Below are 20,874 nucleotides of genomic sequence, written 5' to 3' on the forward strand. Positions count from 1 at the left end.
GTAGGCTTTCTAGTTGCGGTGAGCACGGGCTACCCTCTGTAGGGGTGTGCAGACTTCTCATTGTGATGGCTTCTCCTGTTGCAGAACACAGGCCGCACGGGCTTCAGTAGTTGTGGCATGTGGGTTCTGGAGCATAGGCTCTGTAGCTGCGGTGCACAGGCTCAGTCGCTCTGTAACATGGGGATCTTCCCGAACCAACGATTGAACCCTTGTCTCCTACACTGGCAGGTGGGTTCTTTACCACTGAGCCACAAAGGAAACCCTCTGCATACCTTTATCTCCATGCTTTCACAAATTTTTTACTATTTGCTTTTCTCATCTAATACACTAAACGCCTTGAGGCATGGACTTCTCTATTTTTTCATTCCATGGATGCAGGAGCCTGGTAGGCTGCAGGCCATGGGGTCGCGAAGAGTCGGACACGACTGAGCGACTTCACTTTGACTTTTCACTTTCATGCATTGGAGAAGGAAACGGCAACCCACTCCAGTGTTCTTGCCTAGAGAATCTCAGGGATGGGGGAGCCTGTGGGCTGCATAGTCTATGGGGTCGCACAGAGTTGGACATGACTGAAGCGACTTAGCAGCAGCAGCACCTAATACAGTGCTGGGCTCAAACATATTAAATAATTATTTTCTAATAAAATGAGAGGTTTGTGTATTAGAATTTGGAATATCAGGCTGAGAAATGTGTACTTTACTGTGTAGGACAGAGCACTGAAAATTTTTAATAAGTTACATGATTATATCTTGGAAAGAATGAGGTGAAAAAACATGTAAAACGGACTGAAGAAAGGGGAAAAGAAGTGATCGCTATTTCAGTAAGAGGAGAACTGATTAGGGCTTGGATTAGGATGTAGCAGGAGAAACAGAAAACACAGGACACATGAAATGCGGAAGCAGAATCTGCCTTAATTCGTGCTGTTTATAAACACTGAAGGAGGAGGAAGCTCACTTTTCAATTTCAAGTCTCACTGAATGGGAGAATTGGTGGTGCTACTAATAGAAACAGAAGTTCAAAGGAAGAACTAACTTGGGGAAAGGATGTTACGTTCAGTGCAGGTGTTGCTGGAACACGGAAATGGAAACATTTAGGAAGAAGTTAGAAATACGTCTGGATTCAGATATTAAGCTAAAGATTTAGGTTTGCAAGTCTCCGTAGACATGAGCCTGTGGGGCTGGGTGAGAATCTAAAGGAAAAAGAACAACACAGAGGGAAAGGATAAAGAAGTGAAGATGGACACTTTTCAATAAAGTAATGAAAATTTCATACAATGTAGGAGACACAGGTTCCATCCTTGCATCAGGAAGAAAGAAATGGCAAAAAGCATTCTTGCCTCAAAAATCCCATGGACAGAGGAGCCTGGTGGATTACAGTCTAGGGGGCCACAAGAGTCTCACATGACCTACCGACTAAACAACCACAAAATGAAAATTCCATCATCAGAAAATGATGGGGGAAAGCAGTGAACAAGATAAAGAGGCAGGTGAGTGATGCCTAAAAGCTGACAAGAGGAGGACATGCAAGAAAACGGAAACATGGAAACGCAGCATCATATGCTGTGGAGGCTGGGGTACCAAGAGCAGAGGAGAGCCATGAATTTTTATTTAGAGGGGTGCTGCTAATAAGCTTCCACATAAAGTTTCAGTACAACATTTATGCCACACAGTCTTTAAAATAACTGACAAGATGGAGCTTATGAAAGTTACAAAGATGATTTAGGGCCAGACATCACAGCAAACTCTTGAGTACTAGACACTATTCTGGGCTGTAGGGATACAAAGATGCAGACAGACATGATCTCTGCCACTGTAAAGCCTCCAGTCTTGTGGGAGGAGATTTTATATAGTGATGTGAGTGCAAAGTGCTGTGAACAAGAAATTAAAGACAGAAAGAATATGCGTGATTAAGTGGTGCCTTGAGAGGACAAAGTGGAAGCTATTATGGTAGTAAGTCAGTAGAAATAAAAATCTTGTTATTTTGCTGAAATGAATATTTCACTATACAGCTATTAGTAACCAAAATTTTTTTTTGCTGAAAATGCGTCTGCCTCATGTCATGCCAATGGCAACAGCAAATTGACTATAGTCAGGTATATGCATTACACCATTTCACTGTTATACTACTGGTACCATGGATTATCACTGGTAAAAAGCACAATCACTACTCTGTTTTGTATGTTTTACTAATGACATTAACGTGAGCATCATAAAATTATAGAATAAAAACATGTCTTAGAAAACTCTTTCATAGTTAACTCTATAAATACACCAAATAAGGAATCAGTTCATTGATTATGTATTACCAGTTAGTGTTTATCTACATACTTCAAAATCACAAAGTAGATCCTGGAAAGCTGTTGAATTTGGAATAATGGAGGTCTCATGTCCACTGTCAACAGTTCCCACCAAGGAAAATGTGAGATGGAGAATGTGGCTGTTAAGAAGGGAGCGTTTCTTCTTAAACAGCATTGCCAGCAACTGAAAGAAAATACCAATGCTTGCTGATCAATCGTCATACACACAGACACACACACACGAGAACCCTAAGGAGAGCAATTCCTGAGACTTCTACACTGATTTCTAATCTTTCATCATGATAACATAGTATTATAGGAAATCTGAAAATCAGGGTAATCCCATTATTCTCTTATTAAACTATCCACTTTTATATAAACTCTACTTGTACATAAATACCTTGAGTTGCTGTTGCCATCACATGTATATAATTTTCTACTCCTGTTCTCTACATAACATTTTGTCCAAAGGATTGTTTTCTTTTGCAACACTGTCTCCATAACTACAATTTTAAAAGGCTGAATGATATATGGAATGGCTATAGTATTATTAGTATTAGTCATTCTCATATTATTGGAACATTGAGATTATTCCTATTTTTTCATGATAGACAATGCTGCAACTGTTATTTTGAGAGTTTTGCAAAACAAATTAATTAAATTAATTAAATTACATTAAATCTACTGAAAACATTATAGTAAACATTATCTACTACCAATGAACTAACTGCTAAAGTTAGAGAAGGCATTTATACTTCATCTACCCTAGAGGAATTTAATCTTGACCCAAATACTTCTGTCTCTTGTTAAAAGTAACTTTGCACCTAAACCTAGCAGAGACTGTAAATACATGAACAGGGCATATTTTTAGTCTCACTTGTGTTTTCAGGACTAGCAATGACAAACTTAACATACAGTGGCTCTCACATCCCCTAGCTAACTAACATGGGAGGGGAGGGGGTAAAAGATGACATGGTGTGAAGGAGAAAGACAAAGAAAACCAGGAGAACCCGGAATTATGAGTGATTTAGCCATTTCTAGAGCAAGTGATAATACGATCCTATTTCTTTTTCTTTTGCCCATGCTGTGGAGCATGGAAGGAACCTGTACCCCATGCATGGGAAGCTCGAAGTCTTAACCACTGGATCACCAGCGAAGTCCTGACACTATTTAATTCCTATTGTCATAGAGAAAAATAACTGAACTAACAACCCACATTCTTATTTGAAACATGTTTTATTTTAATAAGAACTACCAACTTTTAAAGTTTACTTGGACAATATAATTCTTCCAGAGTTTGAAAAAATATGAATTAACAATGAAAATTATAAGATTTGTAATGCAAAGTAAAGTGAAGACCAAGCTTTATTGTTACAAACCTGGTAGCCCCGGATTCTTTCCATTTCTTTGCTGGCTAGTGGGTTACTCTTGACCACACAAACCAGGGCCTTGACTGCTGCGTACAGCCCTTCCACATCAGAAGCCATGGCCACCAGGCCCAGGATGGCTGCGGCTCCACCAATGTACTGCAAAGTAGTGGCAACAGGCTTAGGAACAAACGTTCTTACTCCTGATTAAAAGACAGTGGAAAATAGTTAAAATAAATTCCCCATTGTAAATAAGAACTGAATACATCATCTTAAGAACTATTCATTAATTATGCATTATTTGTTTTTAGTCACTAAGTTGCATCCAACTCTTGCGACCCTATGGACCATAGCCCTCAAGGCTGCTCTGTCCATGGGATGTCCCAGGCAAGAACACTGGAGTGACTTGCCATTTCCTCCTCCAGGGGATCTTCTTGACCCAGGGATCGAACCCGCACTTCCTGTGGCTCCTGCACTGGTAGGCTTGAGAAGCCCATAAAAAAGTCAAACAAACCGCACTCAACATTATTGCTCAAAGCGTCTCTCAGTTACGTAATATGAGTAACTACATCGGTAATCTTGAAAAGCATGGTAAACACAGTATTGCAACTAACTTTGTAATAATTACCTACGTTCTTAACCTTTTTTTTTTTTTAAGGCATTGTTTGAATGTCATCTGCCTACTGATCAAAATTGAGTTTCTTAAAAAAATAAAGCCAATATGCATTTTATATTTCTGTGTGTCTTGTAGCATTCACAATGCTTTTATACAGCATGGAGTTGGATTTTGAAAACTACCGTCTAAGGTAATTAGGGCCAGCATTACCAGTTTATAGATAAGAAAAATTGACATCCACAGAGTTCCAATGTCTGGCATAAATCCACAGTGACAGGTGAAGGCTTAGAACCTAAATCTTTGAGCTCTTCACTCACTGCTTTTTCTACTATACCACAGATCAAGAAGCAATAGTTAGAACTGGACATGGAACAACAGACTAGTTCAATACTGGGAAAGGAATAGATGGAGGCTATATACTGTCACTCTGCTTATTCAACTTAATATGCAGAGCACATCATTTGACGTGCCAGGCTGGCTGAAGCTCAAGCTGGAATCAAGATTGCAGGGAGAGATATCAATAACCTCAAATATGCACATGACACACTACCCTAATGGCAGAAAGTGTAGAGGAACTAAAGAGCCCCTTGATGAAAGCAAAAGAGCAGAGTGAAAAAGCTGGCTTAAAACTCAACATTCAAAGCACTAAGATCATGGCAAACGGTCTCATCACTTTGTGGGAAATAGATAGGGAAAAAATGGAAACAGTGACAGATTTTATTTCCTTGGGCTCCAAAAATCACTGTGGATGGTGACTGCAGCCATGAATTTAAAAGTCATTTGCTTCTTGGAAGGAAAGCCATGACAAACCTAGGCAAGGTATTAAAAAGTAGAGAAATCACTTTGACAACAAAGGTCCGTATAGTCAAAGCTATGGTTTTTCCAGCAGTCTTGTACGGATCTACGAGTTGGACCATAAAGAAGGCTGAGCACCGAAGAAATGATGCTTTCAAACTGTGGTGCTGGAGAAGACTCTTGAGAGTCCCTTGGACGGCAAGATCAAACCAGTCAATCCTAAAGGAAATTAACCCTGAATATTCATTGGAAGGACTGATGCTAAAGCTGAAGCTCCAATACTCTGGCCTCATGTGAAGAGCAGACTCATTGGAAAAAGACCCTGATCCTGGGAAAGACTGAAGGCAGGAGGAGAAGGGGACGATGGAGTATGAGATGGTTGGATGGCATCACTGAAGAGTCTGAGCAAGCTCCGGGAGTTCATGATGGACAGGGAAGCCTGGTGTGCTGTGGTCCATGTGGTCACAAAGAGTTGGACACAACTGAGCAACTGAACAACAACAGTGCTGCCGTATTTTTGAAAAGAACGTAGAGCAGAGCTCAGGAAATATCTCCTGAGGTGAACAAAGAATTACCATGGGCTTTAGCATAAAGGAAACTTTTAGCAATACAATATGGTCAAAAAAGAAAAAGATCAGAGACGTGGATGTTGATGGAACAATAATTGCCAAGGACTGATAAACATGTAGGACACTGATTGGCATAACACTTTTTGTTAATTTTAAAAGGAATACACACTATATACTGGGCTTCCCTAGTGGCGCAGGCAGTAAAGAACCTGCCTGCAATGCAGGAAACCTGGGTTCGACTCCTGGGTTGGGAAGATCCCTTGGAGAAGGAAATGGCAACCCACTTCAATATTCTTGCATGGGAAATCCCATGGACAGAAGAGTCTGGTGGACTCGCAAAGAGCTGGACATGACTTAGAGACTAACACTTTGATATTACATACTGATTTGCAGATTAGAATACATAATTGCTAGTTTTGAATTTTGGATGGCCTGATTTGGTTATGTTTCAAAATTTTATCTAACCAAAATGATCAACTCTTTCTGAGCAGATATGAGATCTGAGGCTCTGTAGATCTGACTTTAATTATACTTGGATCCACAGGGCTCCTACTCTGAAGCTCTTATTTCTAGCTCATTTCCAAAGACAGAAGCACCACGTATGTCTTCACTGTGGCACCAAATCATGTAGCAATCATCAGTATTTCCAAGTCTTTATATCTGTCCCTCAATGGAGTGTGACTATCACCTTGAAATTATGTAGCAGCATACAATCAGTGCTCATCAGCACTGACAAAAGACAGGGGTAAGTTGATGGAATTTTATAAACGGTTATAATTTTTAAAGTTCACTGGAGTTTGGGATTGACATTAATCTCTGAATATTGTAAGAACATGACAGGTCAGCAGTATAAAATATGAACTTAGGACACCACACTCAAATGAGAAAGTTAAAGGGATTTGAAGGCAAATAAAGAAGTTTGAGGGCTTCCCTAGTGGCTCAGTGGTAAAGAATTCACTTACTAATGTGGGAGACATGGTTTCAATCCTTGGGTTGGGAAGATCCCCTGGAGAATGAAATGGTAACCCATTCCAATATTCTTGCCCTGGAAACCCCATGGACAGAGGAGTCTGGCGGGCTACGGAGCATGGGGTCACAAAGAGTGACTCAGTGACTAAACCACCAGCACAAAGAAGCCTTAAAGGAAAAGGCAACGTGACTCACCCAAGTATCCAATCAGACTAGCCCCAACTGTCCGTGCGGGCCCATTGAGGTGTCCTGCAGAGTTGTGGATCAGCTTCACAGGAGTGGCGTTCTCATGGGAGGAAATGCCTAACTGAAGAACAGGAAAGGAAAAAATGTCATCAGAGAGGAACGGTCTCAACATTCTGACTGGAAAAGAAAAAAGAACACGAATGGGGAACATAACTTTGCTCTCTCGACTTCGCAGAGTGTTAAAAAACATGAGTGTTCATTTTTTAAAAACGTGCAAATACTTGCAAAGGTGTGGAAACTCGGAGGAAGCAAGTGAAATATTAATACAATCCACCGAGAGAAAGGTAGTGAGGGGGTCTTGGGGAACAGCTCTGGAGTCCTGAATGAAACTCATTTGTGGTGTAAAGTTTCTCAACACTCACTGCCTCCATTTCTGATCAGTGAATATCATATAATGAATATAAGGCACTGTCTGCGTCCACCCTAACAGGGACAAGGGGAAAGTTTACAAGTTCGAGAGGAAAGCAAAAAAAAAATTGCTTCACACCATATGCAAATAAATGTCACATAAATTGCTCAAAAGTTTATGGATAAAACATGCCCACACAAAAGAAATGTATTTTGCACAGACATACACAATTTGCTTTTAAAGCAAAAAAGTCTAATTCATAGATGTAATTCTATTGTTATCTGTAGAACTAAATTTATGTGGTTTATGTTTCTCAGAAGAGAGATATACCTATTCACAGGCAAGCCTCCGGCTTAAGAGCTTGTCAGTACTTACTATTCCCAAATCCTTTCCTTCCAGCCTCTTGATTTCCTTCCCCTTGGCTTTGCCTCCCCACAACGGCCAAAATGTCTTGTCAAGGTCACTGACGACTCCACCTTCCTAAACCTGACGGTGGTGCTCAGCCTTCATCCTTCTTAACTGCTCTGACACGTCCACCACAGTGAATCACTGCCTTCAACACCAGACTCTGCTCGCTTCCTCCTTTCGTGCTGGCTTTTCATCAGCCCCCCGGGGCCGGGACACTGGAATGTGCCATTTCTGTCTGTAAACCTTTCCTCTTCTCTACCTGCATCTCCTCTTTGGTGACTGCACCTGGTCTCGTGGCTTTACCACCACCTAGGGACAACCCTGGCATTCAAATCTCTCCCCTGAACCGACTCCTATTTTCAGTGGCTTTGAGAAGCCTCTTAATGGAGACACCAAAGTTTTCCAAAACATAATTCTCAACATCTCCCTCACCGTCCCCCAAATTACTCTTCCTATAGTTTTCTTCGGATCTGCACAAGGGACTCCATTATCGCCTGGCCTACTACCCAGGCCTTCTCTCCTGTTGTTCTGGCCACACCTGCCTCTCTGGCAGGCATGTACTGTCCCCTCAGGGCCTCAGCACTAGTATTCCTGGAATGCACACTCCACTCCCCTCCCCCCATACATACATCATTCTTTGCTGCCTTCTCTCTCTCAAGACTGCTCCAATTTCACCTTCTCAGGGAGGCCTCCTCTGACCCTTCCACTGAAACTATCAGCCTCTCTCTCTCCCCTTTCCGGCTTGGTTTTTCTACCTAGCACTCTTCGTCTTCCAACACACTCTATGATCAGGTTATTCCCTTCCATTAGAATGACGTTAGTAAAGGCAAAATGGTGCCCGGTGTTTAGAAAGTTATCCAGAAAAAAATTAAAATAGCAGTTATGTTCTTTAGTTTCCTAAGGTTCAATTTCTTAATTGCCAATGAAAATATAAGAATATAAACTGGACACTTGGAAGGAAATTCTCACCCTTCCAAATTACACTAAATGGCTAAAAATGTTGTGGCTTAAATCCAAAGCAAAATAAACCAAAGTAATAGATGAAAAATGCTGTTTTTAGCAACCACTCCTGCTTGGGGGGTGCCAGAGAAAGCTCTGGAACACCTTTGCAGGGAGTATTAGCCGCGGCCCACTGGGAAATCATTCTGCTTACCTGCTTAGCGATGGCTTTGCTGTCGAGCTTGTTGTATACCTTCCGGATTCTCACCACTGTCAAAGCAGACACGGACAGTGCATAGAGGCCGAATGACACCTTTTCCTCTGGTACTAATGACACAGGAGATGGGACCACACCTTCAGATTTTGCATCTTTACCTTCAAAAGAAGAATAATCCTTTTCAAAATTCTCAGCTTTTCTTTGATCCTAAGACAATTTTTTAATTCTTATGATTATTTATTTATTTATTCTTTCTCTTATCACCACTTTTAAATGGGTAGCCTTGAAAATCTTTTAAAGTGGAACAAGGAGCTAAAATTTCGAAACTGTTTTACTTAATTTCCAGCTCTTCATTTATTTCTTTAATTAGAAAATAAGGAAAAACTACCCAGTCACAAAGCTTTGCCTGGAGAAAGAAATGGCAACCCACTCTAGTATTCTTGCCTGGGGAATCCCATGGACAGAGGAGCCTGGCAGGCTACAGTCCATGGGATCTCAAGAGTTGCACATGACTTAGCGACTAAATAACATAAAGCTTTGCATCCCAAGTTTTACTCTTAAAATATACTTAATATGTAGCACAATGTAAAGGAAGAAGAAGAGTTCTAAGTATTACCAAAGGAATTACAAAACACTTTCTCTTGGTTCCAAGGAACAAGGGAATGCGTGGAACACCTGTGAACTTTGTAGCATCAGGTCTCCTTCCCAATGAGAGCTCTCATACACGCCTCTCTTTATTCCTCCAGCAGACACAGCAGAGTAGTTCTGAAGAAGGTGACTCAGTGTGAACCTCTGCTTTCTCACTTAAAAGCTGAGTGACCTATACATCTCTGCACCTCAGTTTCCTCATCTGTACAATGCGGATGGTAACAATAGTCCCTAAGTCCTGGTGTTTTGAGGAGACGAATGGATACTTGTGAGGGGCCCAGAACAGCTATGTCCTTCTTGGGTATCAATTTATTCAGCACATATTAAGTGCTCAGTCAGTGTTAGCTATTATTAGATATTATCTGAATCAAGAAACTAAGTGAAAGCACAATTACATAGTCATAGTACTATCATCATTCATAGTATACTTGACCCAAATCTACTTAGAACTTTGGCAGAATGAGAACGAGGGAAGGGAAGGTAGCATCTGGAAAGAGCACTACCAAAGAACTGAGCTTAACATCAGTGCTCTGATTCTAAATTCCTTTTGGAATAAAGGATAACAGGAGTGGACTGCAGGAATAAAGAGATGAGGCAAACTGATGCTAACTGTTCCAAGCTAAAGAATGTTATGTGTGTGTTTGTCAGGCTCTTCCTTCCTTCCTTTTCCCAAAGGACATACACTTTAAACGGCTTCACGTAATAGAAGAAATGACAGAGAGAAGAAGGTTGGGGTTAGACTGTTAGAAGTATACACCCACATCTTGGAGCCAAGAAGAGAAACTGGAAAACTAGATCAGACATGAAGACAAGAAACAAGGATGGACGGGATGATTAGTGGAGGAGAGCATTTTGAATAGCAGAGAGAGGTCAACAGTTTCATGCTGATCGCAGAGGAGAAGGCCCCTTTATTAGACAAACGTAATGTATAATCTTATCTACATGTATGCGCTTATTCACACATTTATATCACAGGAGGTAAGTCTTACACAATTTTAAGAACAAAGAATAAGTTACTCACATGGCATACATACGGCCTGAAAGCTTCCCACATAATTTGGTCCTAGTTCATAAATGGTAGTAACATTTGAAGGAGGTAATACTTCTTCTAGAAAGTGTGTAGGTCCCAGGCGCCAAACCAATGAAGCAATTTGGCGCTGGGCAGGCGGAGTACCAATGTAGGCATAGACTGTGCTAACCACTGGTGGATTGGCAGAGCCTGAGCCCCCGGGAGTACTGTGAACATAATGAAGCTGTAAAAGAAAGGAAAGCAAATTTGTAAGATTCAACCCCAAATACTGTCACTGGGAAAATAACCACTTTTCAAATGTAGGTTTTCATTATCCCAGGGCCATACAACTTTACAAATATACAAATGCTGTTGAGTCGGGAAAGGTAAGAGCAGGCCAAGATTCTAGAAACTGACGCGCAAGACGGAAGTTTGTAACTGAACTCTGTAAAACAGATAAACCACCTAACGCTAGAAAGGGCAACAGACAAATACAGGGACCCTACTACTCTCTGGTTTGCAAATGAAATTAATGATGCTGTTATGGAATTTTCAGGTTGATATAAAAAGAACTTTCCAACTATGTTTAGGTAGGCAGTCTTACAATTAGTTATAACACTTGCAATGTGAGTCTGTTGAATAAAATTGTATTAAGTGTTTTATTAAGAATGAGTAAAGTGCTATACAAATATTAGAAAATTGAGTATTAAATAATTTATGTTGTTACTGTCATTCAGTTGCTCCAATACTTTGTGACACCATGGACTGCAGCATGCCTCCACTGTCTCCTAGAGTTTGCACAAACTCATGTCCATTGAGTTGGTGATGCCATACAACCATCTCTTTTTCTGCCAGCACCTGATCCTTTTGCACCTCAGTCTTTCCCTGCATCAGGGTCTTTTCCAAAAAGCTGGCTCTTTGTATTATGTGGCCAAAGTATTAGAGCTTCAGTTCCAGTATCACTACTTCCAATGAATATTCAGGATTGATTTCCTTTAGGAATGACTGGTTTGATTTCCTGGATGTCCAAGGGACTCTCAAGAGTCTTCTCCAGCACTACAACTCAAAATCATCAATTCTTCGGTGCTCAGCCTTTTTTTATGATCCAATTTTTACATCTGTATATGACTAATGGAAAAACCATAGTTTTGATTATATGGACGTTTGTCGGCAAAGTGATGTCTCTGCTTTTTAATATATTGTCTAGGTTTGTCATAGCTTTCCTTCTGAGGAGGAAGCATCTTTTAATTTCAAGGCTGTAGTCACAGTCCGTAGTGATTTTGGAGTCCAAGGAAATAAAATCCGTCACTGCTTCCACTTTTCCCTCTTCTAATTCCCATGAAGTGATGGGACCGGATGCCACGATCTTAGGTTTCTGAACGCTGGGTTTCAAGCCAGCTTCTTCGTCTTCTCTTTAGTTCTTACTTTCTGCCATGAGAGTGGTATCATCAGCATATATAAGGTTGCTGATATTTCTCCTGGCAATCTTGATTTCAGTTTGTGATTCACTCAGCTTGGCATTTTGCATGATGTACTCTGCATATAACTTAAATAAGCAAGGTGACAATATATAGCTTTGTTGTACTCCTTTCCCAGTTTTGAACCAGTCTGTTGTTACTAGTTCCGGTTCTCACTGTTGCTTCTTAACCCACATACAGGTTCCTAAGGAGCCAGGTGAGGTGGTCTCATAGTCTGATCTCTTTAAGACTTTTCCTCTTGTTGTGATCCACACAGTCTAAGGCTTTAGTGCAGTCCAATGTGAAGCAGAAGCAGATGTTTTTTTGGAACTCCTTTCCTTTTTCTATGATTCAACAGATGTTGGCAATTTGATCTCTGGTTACTCTGCCTTTCCTAAATCCAGCTTGTACATCTGGAAGTTCTCGGTTCACATACTGCTGAAACCTATCTTGAAGAATTTTGAGCATAGCATGTGAAATGAGCACAATTATATAGTAGTTTCAACATTCTTTGGCATTGCCTTTCTTTGGGACTGGAATGAAAATTGACCTTTTCTAGTCCTGTGGCCACTGCTGAGTTTTCCAAATTTGCTGACATGTTGAGTGTAACTAAAATGTTAAATGCTGTTAAAATACAGCATCATCTTTTATGATTTATAAATTTTTTTTCCTTAATTTAATTTTTATTTTATATTGGGGTATAGTTGATTTACAAAGTCGTATGAGTTTCAGGTGTACAGCAAAGTAGTTCAGTTACATGCATACATATATCCACTCTTTTTCAGATTATTTTTCCAATATAGGTTTTTACAGAGCATTGAGTAAGTTCCCTGTGCTATACAGTAGGTCTCTGTTGATTATTTATTTTATATAAAACAGTATATATGTTAATCCTAAACTCCTATTTTTTTGTTTTTATTTTGAATTAAATTGGATGACAGGAGACATAGATCTTTTCAGTAATTATGATATACAAAGGAGCCCATGGAAAGACATTTTTTGAGTGAAACAACTGAGGTTGAGTGCATCTAACTTGTTCCAGGTAAAGTTCTGCTCTGGTGAGTTTGCAAATTAGATTTCACCCCAGGGCTGTCTGGGCCCTAAACCTCTTTCCTTCTGTCACACAACACCCTGTCATAGAAGAGAGGCCAGTACTAATATAGATGGAACATTTAATAACATGTTGATTAAATTATTCATAGTCTGTAGTAAATCCTACCTAGTTTATATTTCAAAGGTCTTTTCCATGAGTTCTCCATTTCATTCTAAGGGAATGAATTCCATTCATGCTTTTCTAGGGAAATAGTTTTTTTTTTTTTTCTTAATGTCTAATTTTCTTTTTTTAATTATTATTTTTACTTTATTTTACTTTACAATACTGTATTGGTTTTGCCATACATTGACATGAATCTGCCACGGGTGTACATGAGTTCCCAATCCTGAACGCCCCTCCCACCTCCCACCCCATATCATCTCTCTGGGTCATCCCCGTGCACCAGCCCCAAGCATCCTGTATCCTGTATCGAACATAGACTGGCGATTCATTTCTTACATGATAGTATACATGTTTCAGTGCCATTCTCCCAAATCATCCCACCCTCAAATACAGTATCATCTTTTATGATTTTAAATAGCTCAGTTGGAATTCTGTTACCTCACTAGCTTTGTTCATAGTAATGCCTCCTAAGGCCAACTTAACTTCACATTCCAGGATGTCTGGCTCTAGGTGAGTGACCGTACCATCATGGTTATCTGGGTCATTAAGCCCTTTCTTGTGTAGTTCATCTGTGGAATCTTGCCACCTTTTTATAATCTCTTCTGCTTGTGTTAGGTCCTTACCATTTCTGTCCTTTATCAAGCCCATCCATGCATAAAATATTCCCTTGACGTCTCTTTGCCATGACCCATCTGTCTTGGGTGGCCCTGCATGGTATGGTTCATAGCTCCATTGAGTTATGCGAGCCCCTTCTCCATGACAAGGCTGTGATCCATGAAGGGGGTTATAATTTATACACACAGTTTAATCTCAGTGAAAAATATATTTTTAGATTTTAAATTATACTACTGTTTACTTACAAGATGCTTAAACTGTCATTCAATTATTACAATAAACATATAATTATAGAGTGTAAGAGATCAGGAAATCAAGTAGCTTCTTACAGTACAGGCAGTTCTCATCTGTTGACAAGGGTGTACAACATTTCCATAGATCGTTTTGTCTTAACACTGTCCCAGCTTCAGATCACATCTATTACTCTGTGCATTAAAGAACAGCTCCCTGTGATGTTAAGAGTATGAGTATGAAGACCTAAAGGTTAGTTTCAGAGGACTGTGACTTCCCATAGGCATAGTGATGATGATATCAATATATCAATAATAAATTTCCTACTTCACAATCCAAGAAGTTAGAGATTTTTATTTTCAATAATATTAATACTAAAAATAATGAAGGAGCAACCTTCTAAAGAATCTACAAGCCCATTTCAAATGCAATCCTGTATACAAAGAAAACATATGACTATTCCCACAGAGTTTGTTTCAGGATTTATCATGTTGAAACAATGTCACAGTAAAATATCATTAAGGAAGGAAATGTATTCAAAGGCGGCCCATTTCACTACTTTTTAAACTTCAATTCAGAAAAAGGCCGAATTCATCTTTGTTGCTTCTTTCAAGTGATATCTCTATAAAAATGGATACCATCTTTTCAAAGTTAAAGAACTTTAAGAGCTTGCTAAACACAGTTCGGTAGAAAGTAACATGCAAAATTCATCCTGACTTAAAAAAGGACCTTTGGATTCTTTACTGGTTACATCAACTCTCTTGCCTCTCTTCTGAAAACTGTAGGACAGCTATCGAGAGTAATGTGTATGCATTCATTCATTCAACAAACAATAAGGAAACACCCAATATTATTTTCAGGGACTAATCCTGTTGATCTGAAAATAAATATAAATAAAAACAACTCAAACTCTAAAGGAAAACAGAATCTACTGGACTGCACACAGTAGTAAAAATGAAGTGACAAAATAGTGTGTTCATTGTTTATTGAGACACCTAGGGGTTTCCTCTTGGCTCAGCTGGTAAAGAACCCACTTGCCAATGCAGGAGATGAGGGTTTGATCCTCGGGTCGGGAAGATCCCCTGAAGAAGGAAATGGCAGCTGGCTCCAGTATTCTTGCCTGGGAAATCCCACAGAGAAGCCTGGCGGGCTACAGTCCAGAGGGTTGCAAAGAGTCAGACATAACTTAGCGACTGAATAACAAGAATAACAAATCTGGTTTCCAGCCATCCAACTGGTTTCTCTATGGTGAAAAAGCAGTTACCAATCCGGCAAGTGCTTGTCCTTCAGCGCTCAAGCACTGTGCTATTCACTAACATCTTCAGCACCTTGTAACACCTCCTTTATTTCTAACAAAGTGACATGAATTAGCCAGCCACATGACTCTCACATACTGTTTTAAATGGGCACTGAAGGACACATTAACATTAAGCCAGTATTTAAAAAGAAATACCCTTGCAAACATACACATACATGCTGTGCACACACCACTGAACTGTCTTGTAAGGTGGGTTTCCAAGCACGCTCACCTTCACAGTGCTGACAAGCTGGCCATCTATGTAGAGAGCTGCAGTGCTGTTCTTCAGCATCCCTTTGCTCATCACCAGAACCAGGTGATGCCACTGTCCCTCAACGATCAGTTCTCCACAACGGAAGCGAGCACAGCATGGCAGAATCTCATAGAAAGAGGACTCTTCACTAAAATCATCAACTGAAGGAGGAGAGGGAAGAAATTGAAAACTCATCATCATCCTCATTCTAACAGTTATTCACATTGAGACTTCCACTCTTTGTTGGGCTAATATCTTGCTGTTGTGCAGTCACTAAGTTGCATCTGACTCCTGTGACCCCATGGTCTGTTTCCTGCCAGGCTCCTCTGTCCATGGGATTTCCCAGGCAAGAACACTGGAGATGGTTGCATTTCCTTCTCCAGGGGGTGTCTTCCTGACCCAGGGATTGAATCCATGTCTCCTGCTTCAGCAGGCGGATTCTTTACCACTGAGTCACCTGGGAAGCCCAGACTATTATGATGATGATGTAAATAAAAATACCTTATTCACTGAACAACTTAACTGTAGTAAAAAGTAAAACCTGGGATATATTTCGCTCATTTCTGCTCAAGATACATAGTCATAATTAAAGTTATGATAACTAATGAGATGAAAAATAGACTGTAAAGTAAATTTATGAGAGATAAAAAAGAGATTAGTTGAATACTACCCATCATAGTCTGTTATAAAACATCTTTTAAAATCATAGTTTAACATGCATTCGATTATAGAGTTGGTTAGAAAAATAAAAAAGAAAATTAAACAGTTTATTTTTGCTTTCTGTTCTGTTCAGTGATACAAGGGGCGCAACTGTTCTTACTTCGTAGTTGTACAGCCTTGACCTTTAGCTGATGACTGTTGGTAACAAAGTGATTTGTGGAGTGGAAAAATTTTTCTTTTTTAATTGGAAAGATATTTTCTTTTGCTCTGGGGATCTGCTAACATTTGCAGTCATTTCTTGACTCAGTCTGGTTTGCCTCTGCTACCGAGTATGTTGCCAAATCATGCCAGGATATAATGGGCTAAGTACTAACTTAATGCTAAAGTAGTTAAAATTAATTTATCTTTTATAAGAATTCAAAAGAAGATGGGACAGCAGCAGGAATCCAGATGTTAAAAACTCATTCCTCCCCACAACCCAAGAAAACTTTTTAAAAAAGAGCTAATCTTAACCATTTACCTTAATGCAGACCCAGTGGTTTTCAGGACAAACTCATATAATATACTGACAATTAAAAGTTTGTATTATTTGAAGAAACAAGCACAAATAAAACATCGTACTTTTGGAATCTTAAAATATTTCCATACACTGAAAAGCCAAGATTTTATTTTTAAATGATGATTCAGAGTATACATCTATTGATGAGGTCTAGTGTCATGGACTAAGGGATGCAAAAATAAAGAGAAAAGGTATGGGTGAAACCAAGAACTCTTCCCTCTCCCTTCCCTGGCTAATAGACTGAATCCTCTTGAGAGTTGTAGAAGATGAAAAATTTTTCTGAGTGCTTCACATTCTGACTCAGGCTTAAACTAAGATATACCCAGCATTCAGTGGTATTTCAGGATATTTAGTGAGCCAACTGGTTCTGACAACTTTAAGTTACCTAGGCATCTTAATGAACTGTAGCTATTCAGAGGATAGATGCTTATAAAAGTAATATCATTAATATTACTAATGTATATGTTACTATAATTTCCAATGATATATTAACTACTGTAGTCTTACAAATTATATTCAGTGAATGATATAGTTAGAAAACATTTTTTATTGAAATATTCCCAGATCCAATCCAAACTTTTCTATTAAATTCTATCCTCTTTCCAAATTCTCCATTATTATTCACTTAACTCATTATTCCTTTTTCAATTTTTAGGTGGTAGGGTCCAGATTACAAAAATAGAAGTATCATGAGTGGGAACTTAAGACTTCTGGTAGGATAAACGGACAAGAACAAAATAAAAATTAAAATCTATGAAGTCCAGGTAAGTGGTAAAGAATATAAACAAAGGCTATGACAGTGGGCACAGGGTAGAAAGGAAAATTCAAGCAACATTAAGGAGGGACAGTAGAGTAAGACTGAGTAGAAAGAGGGGTAGCTTCCCAGCTGAAGTTTCAAGGATGATTGGAGGTATTTCGATAGGATAGCTTGCTCCTTGGAAGGAAAGCTATGACAAACCTAGACAAGATATTAAAAAGCAAAGACATCACTTTGCTGACAAAGTCCATATAGTCAAAGCTATGGTTTTTCCAGTAGTCATGCATAGCTGTGAGACTTGGACCATAAAGAAAGCTGAGTGCCGAAGAATTGATGCTTTCAAACCGTGGTGCTGGAGAAGACTCTTTGGGAGTCCCTTAGACAGCAAGGAGATCAAACCAATCAATCCGAAAGGAAATCAAACCTGAATATTCATTGGAAGGACTGATACTGAAGCTCCAATACTTTGGCCACCTGATGCAAAGAGATGACTCACTGGAAAAGACTCTGATGTAAGGAAAGATTGAGGGCAGGAAGAGAAGAGGAGAGCAGAGGATGAGATGGTTGGATGGCATCACCAATTCAATGGACATGAGCTTGAGCAAACTCCAGGAGATAGAGAGGGAAGCCTGATGTGCTGTAGTCCATGGGGTCACAAAGAGTCTGATACAACCAGCGAATGAACAACAAAAGACAGGATAACTGCTAATGAGGCTATTATTTAGCAACACAGGAAAACAGAAGGAAATACAGATTTTAAGAATATTTCTGTTGACTTTTATTCACATTAAGATGTCTAGTGCACAGTGAACAGATGAGGACAAAGCCTGGAATACAGACAAATTAAATAATTTTAACTTCACAGTGTCCCTGAGGTTACAAAGGCATAATGCTAACAGAAAATTGATGTTTTCTCATGAAAAGCTGGTTGAGTACAAAGACTAAACATAAAAGCTTGAAGAATAGGAATTTTAGGAGGAAGGTGGAAGAGAAAGCTGTTGAAGGAAATTGCGAGAGAGGTCAGAGACATAGTGAAAGAACAGAGGGAGTAGCTATCTCAAGACTGGAGGTAGTCTTACTTAGGAAGAAAATAGAAACAGAATCAAATGCCACAAAATGGGCAAATAAAGGATTTTAAAACAATTCCTGTATTGATGCCTAACTCTGTGCTGATCGTGGTTAAGCATCCTAAGACAAGAAGCCTTACTATCTAACTGATGAGTTAATATTCATATTCAATTAATAAGTGAATAGTGACTACAGGTGAAGCAATATATGCTATTATTTTATTTAATTAGTTAAAAGACAAAATTAGACGATAAAAAAGAGGTATGTTTATAGACAAATGCTTACATTCAGAGCAAAGAAAATTCAGTGAACTGATATTTTGATATTATTTTATTTATATCTTTTGGAAGATCTTTATGAATGCCTTGAGTTTGAAGTCAGCAATGTAATGGTATGGCATGTTGGAGGGAATTAAGAGAATTAGGATTATTAAATGGTCAGTATTAAGCCCTGAAGGTTAGCAGTGAATAAAGTAATTAAAATGTTATTGTGTCTAGCACAGAGTGGCACATATGGTAGGCAGGTGCTCAATGAATATTCATTAGTCAAGCAGAATTCACAGCCAATGAAAATCCTTACTAAAATGTATTAAATAAGCATCCTGCTTTCCTAGCAAAAGCTGTGATTTCTTGGCGAGCAGAGATGAATCCTTATTTTAGGACCTCTCTCCACTGTTTTCTATCTAAGTCTCTTTTGAAAGTGAAAGTGCCCTGAAATTTCACCAGTAAACAATCTTCAAGCTATCACAGAACCTATTCTATTCTATAAAAATTTAAATGAGAGAAGAATTACCACTGGACCTCAAAACTGAATATTAAAATGAAGTTTGGTACTTTTAATAATTGCCAGGAATCAAAAAGAAAAAGGCAGATACTGACCATAATTTTGGAGTAGTTCCTCTTTGGTGGAGACAATCAGAGACCGATCTTTTGCAGAGAGAACTACGGCAAGGCATACATAATGGTGCTCAGAAGAATTTGCTCGGCGAACAACAGTAAGGAGTCTGACTGGGTGGTTACAGGGAGGAGAGCTAAAATGTTCAATGCAAAACCAGCTGGAGTAGCTTAAGCCAGATGGAGGAGGGAAGAATCGTTCGCCTAAAGTGAAAATAGAAAAATAACAATGAGAGAGTTTGTGTTGACTCATATTTGTATTTGAAAAAGGTGCCAGAAAGAGCAAAATCTCTAGATAATATATAGTCTGCTGAAAAAAAAAAAAAGAATCTCATAAGCAGAGGAAGTAATACTTACCGGAACCAATGCCGCTGACCACGGCCCCATCGATAAGACCTGTTGTGACAGCATTGTTTGTAGGGGCATTATGAGGGGCCAGACTGGGCAGGAACAGGCAGCTATTAAGTAAAAGATAAAGTACATTTTAGAGGGCAACTGTTTTCTTCTCTTACTGCTATGTACTTACCACAGTGAAATAAACTATCATTATTTAAGGGTAATCAGAGACAAGAGACTATGGAATAAGTTTGGATGCCTAACAGTCTTTCCCTTCTTTTAATTATGAGAATATCCAAAGACACTTTAAATTAAAAAAAAAAAAACATAGTATAATTTGCACATGGTAAAACGCACCAATGTATAACCCTATTCAAGATATTGGAACAATTTCATCATCATATTTATAGAGAAAGTCCCTTGTGGCCCTTCCTAGTGAGTCACTCTCCTCTGCTAACAACTGTTCTGATTAGTTTCGCCCAGTCCCAGATGTGTTTTAATTCACTGTCTGACAATAATCCACAACAACGTTCTTAAAACACAATTTATGTATAAGAATCCCACAAAAAACTAGCACAGATATAGATCTTTTAGCATTTATATCGGTTTTGAGGCCAAGTGACTTTATAAATATACTCTTCTAGATTTGCTATAGATTTCTTTTTAAAAAATGATTAATATATTTTATTCTAGAACCTATAAGCAGAGGAGTGTCTCTATTTTTTTTTTTTCTTTTTGGCCTCGCAACTTGCAGGATTCTCAGTTCCCCAACCAGGAACTGAACCTGGGCCAGCGTAGTGAAAACCAGAATCCTAACGACTAGGCCACCAAGGAACTCCTCCTAGACTCTTTATTGTTACTTCCACTACTATAGTTTTTTTCTGCCACTTGCAAGTATTTACTCATTTAATGTGATAGTAACTGAATATGTATAATATATAAGCTAGTAAGTTAGGTCATTTGAGGGAAAAAAAATGATGACAAAACCTAGCCAAAGATCTTTTAGAATAATTTTAATTTGTATGTTATCTGTAAATTTATTGTACTAAATCAGGCGTTGATAAACATTTTCTTGAGCAGGCCTGAACATCAATATTTTATGCT

General features: G+C 39.0%; 1 protein-coding gene across 1 annotated transcript in view; it reads right to left on the reverse strand.

Annotated features, from left to right (window-relative positions):
* The window catches only part of WDFY3 (WD repeat and FYVE domain containing 3), a 192,177-nt gene that overhangs the window by 98,423 nt on the left and 72,880 nt on the right, over positions 1–20,874 (reverse strand). Inside the window, exons 17-24 of the mRNA XM_068975585.1 lie at positions 19,792–19,892; positions 19,420–19,638; positions 15,477–15,658; positions 10,441–10,672; positions 8,769–8,929; positions 6,808–6,919; positions 3,676–3,866; positions 2,328–2,480 (exon numbers count right to left, since the gene is read on the reverse strand). Coding sequence (XP_068831686.1) covers positions 2,328–2,480; positions 3,676–3,866; positions 6,808–6,919; positions 8,769–8,929; positions 10,441–10,672; positions 15,477–15,658; positions 19,420–19,638; positions 19,792–19,892 — 1,351 coding nt within the window. The remainder of the gene's footprint in view (positions 1–2,327; positions 2,481–3,675; positions 3,867–6,807; positions 6,920–8,768; positions 8,930–10,440; positions 10,673–15,476; positions 15,659–19,419; positions 19,639–19,791; positions 19,893–20,874) is intronic.

Source organism: Capricornis sumatraensis, chromosome 7 (genome assembly GCF_032405125.1).
Source record: "Capricornis sumatraensis isolate serow.1 chromosome 7, serow.2, whole genome shotgun sequence".
Taxonomy (NCBI): Eukaryota; Metazoa; Chordata; class Mammalia; order Artiodactyla; family Bovidae; genus Capricornis; species Capricornis sumatraensis.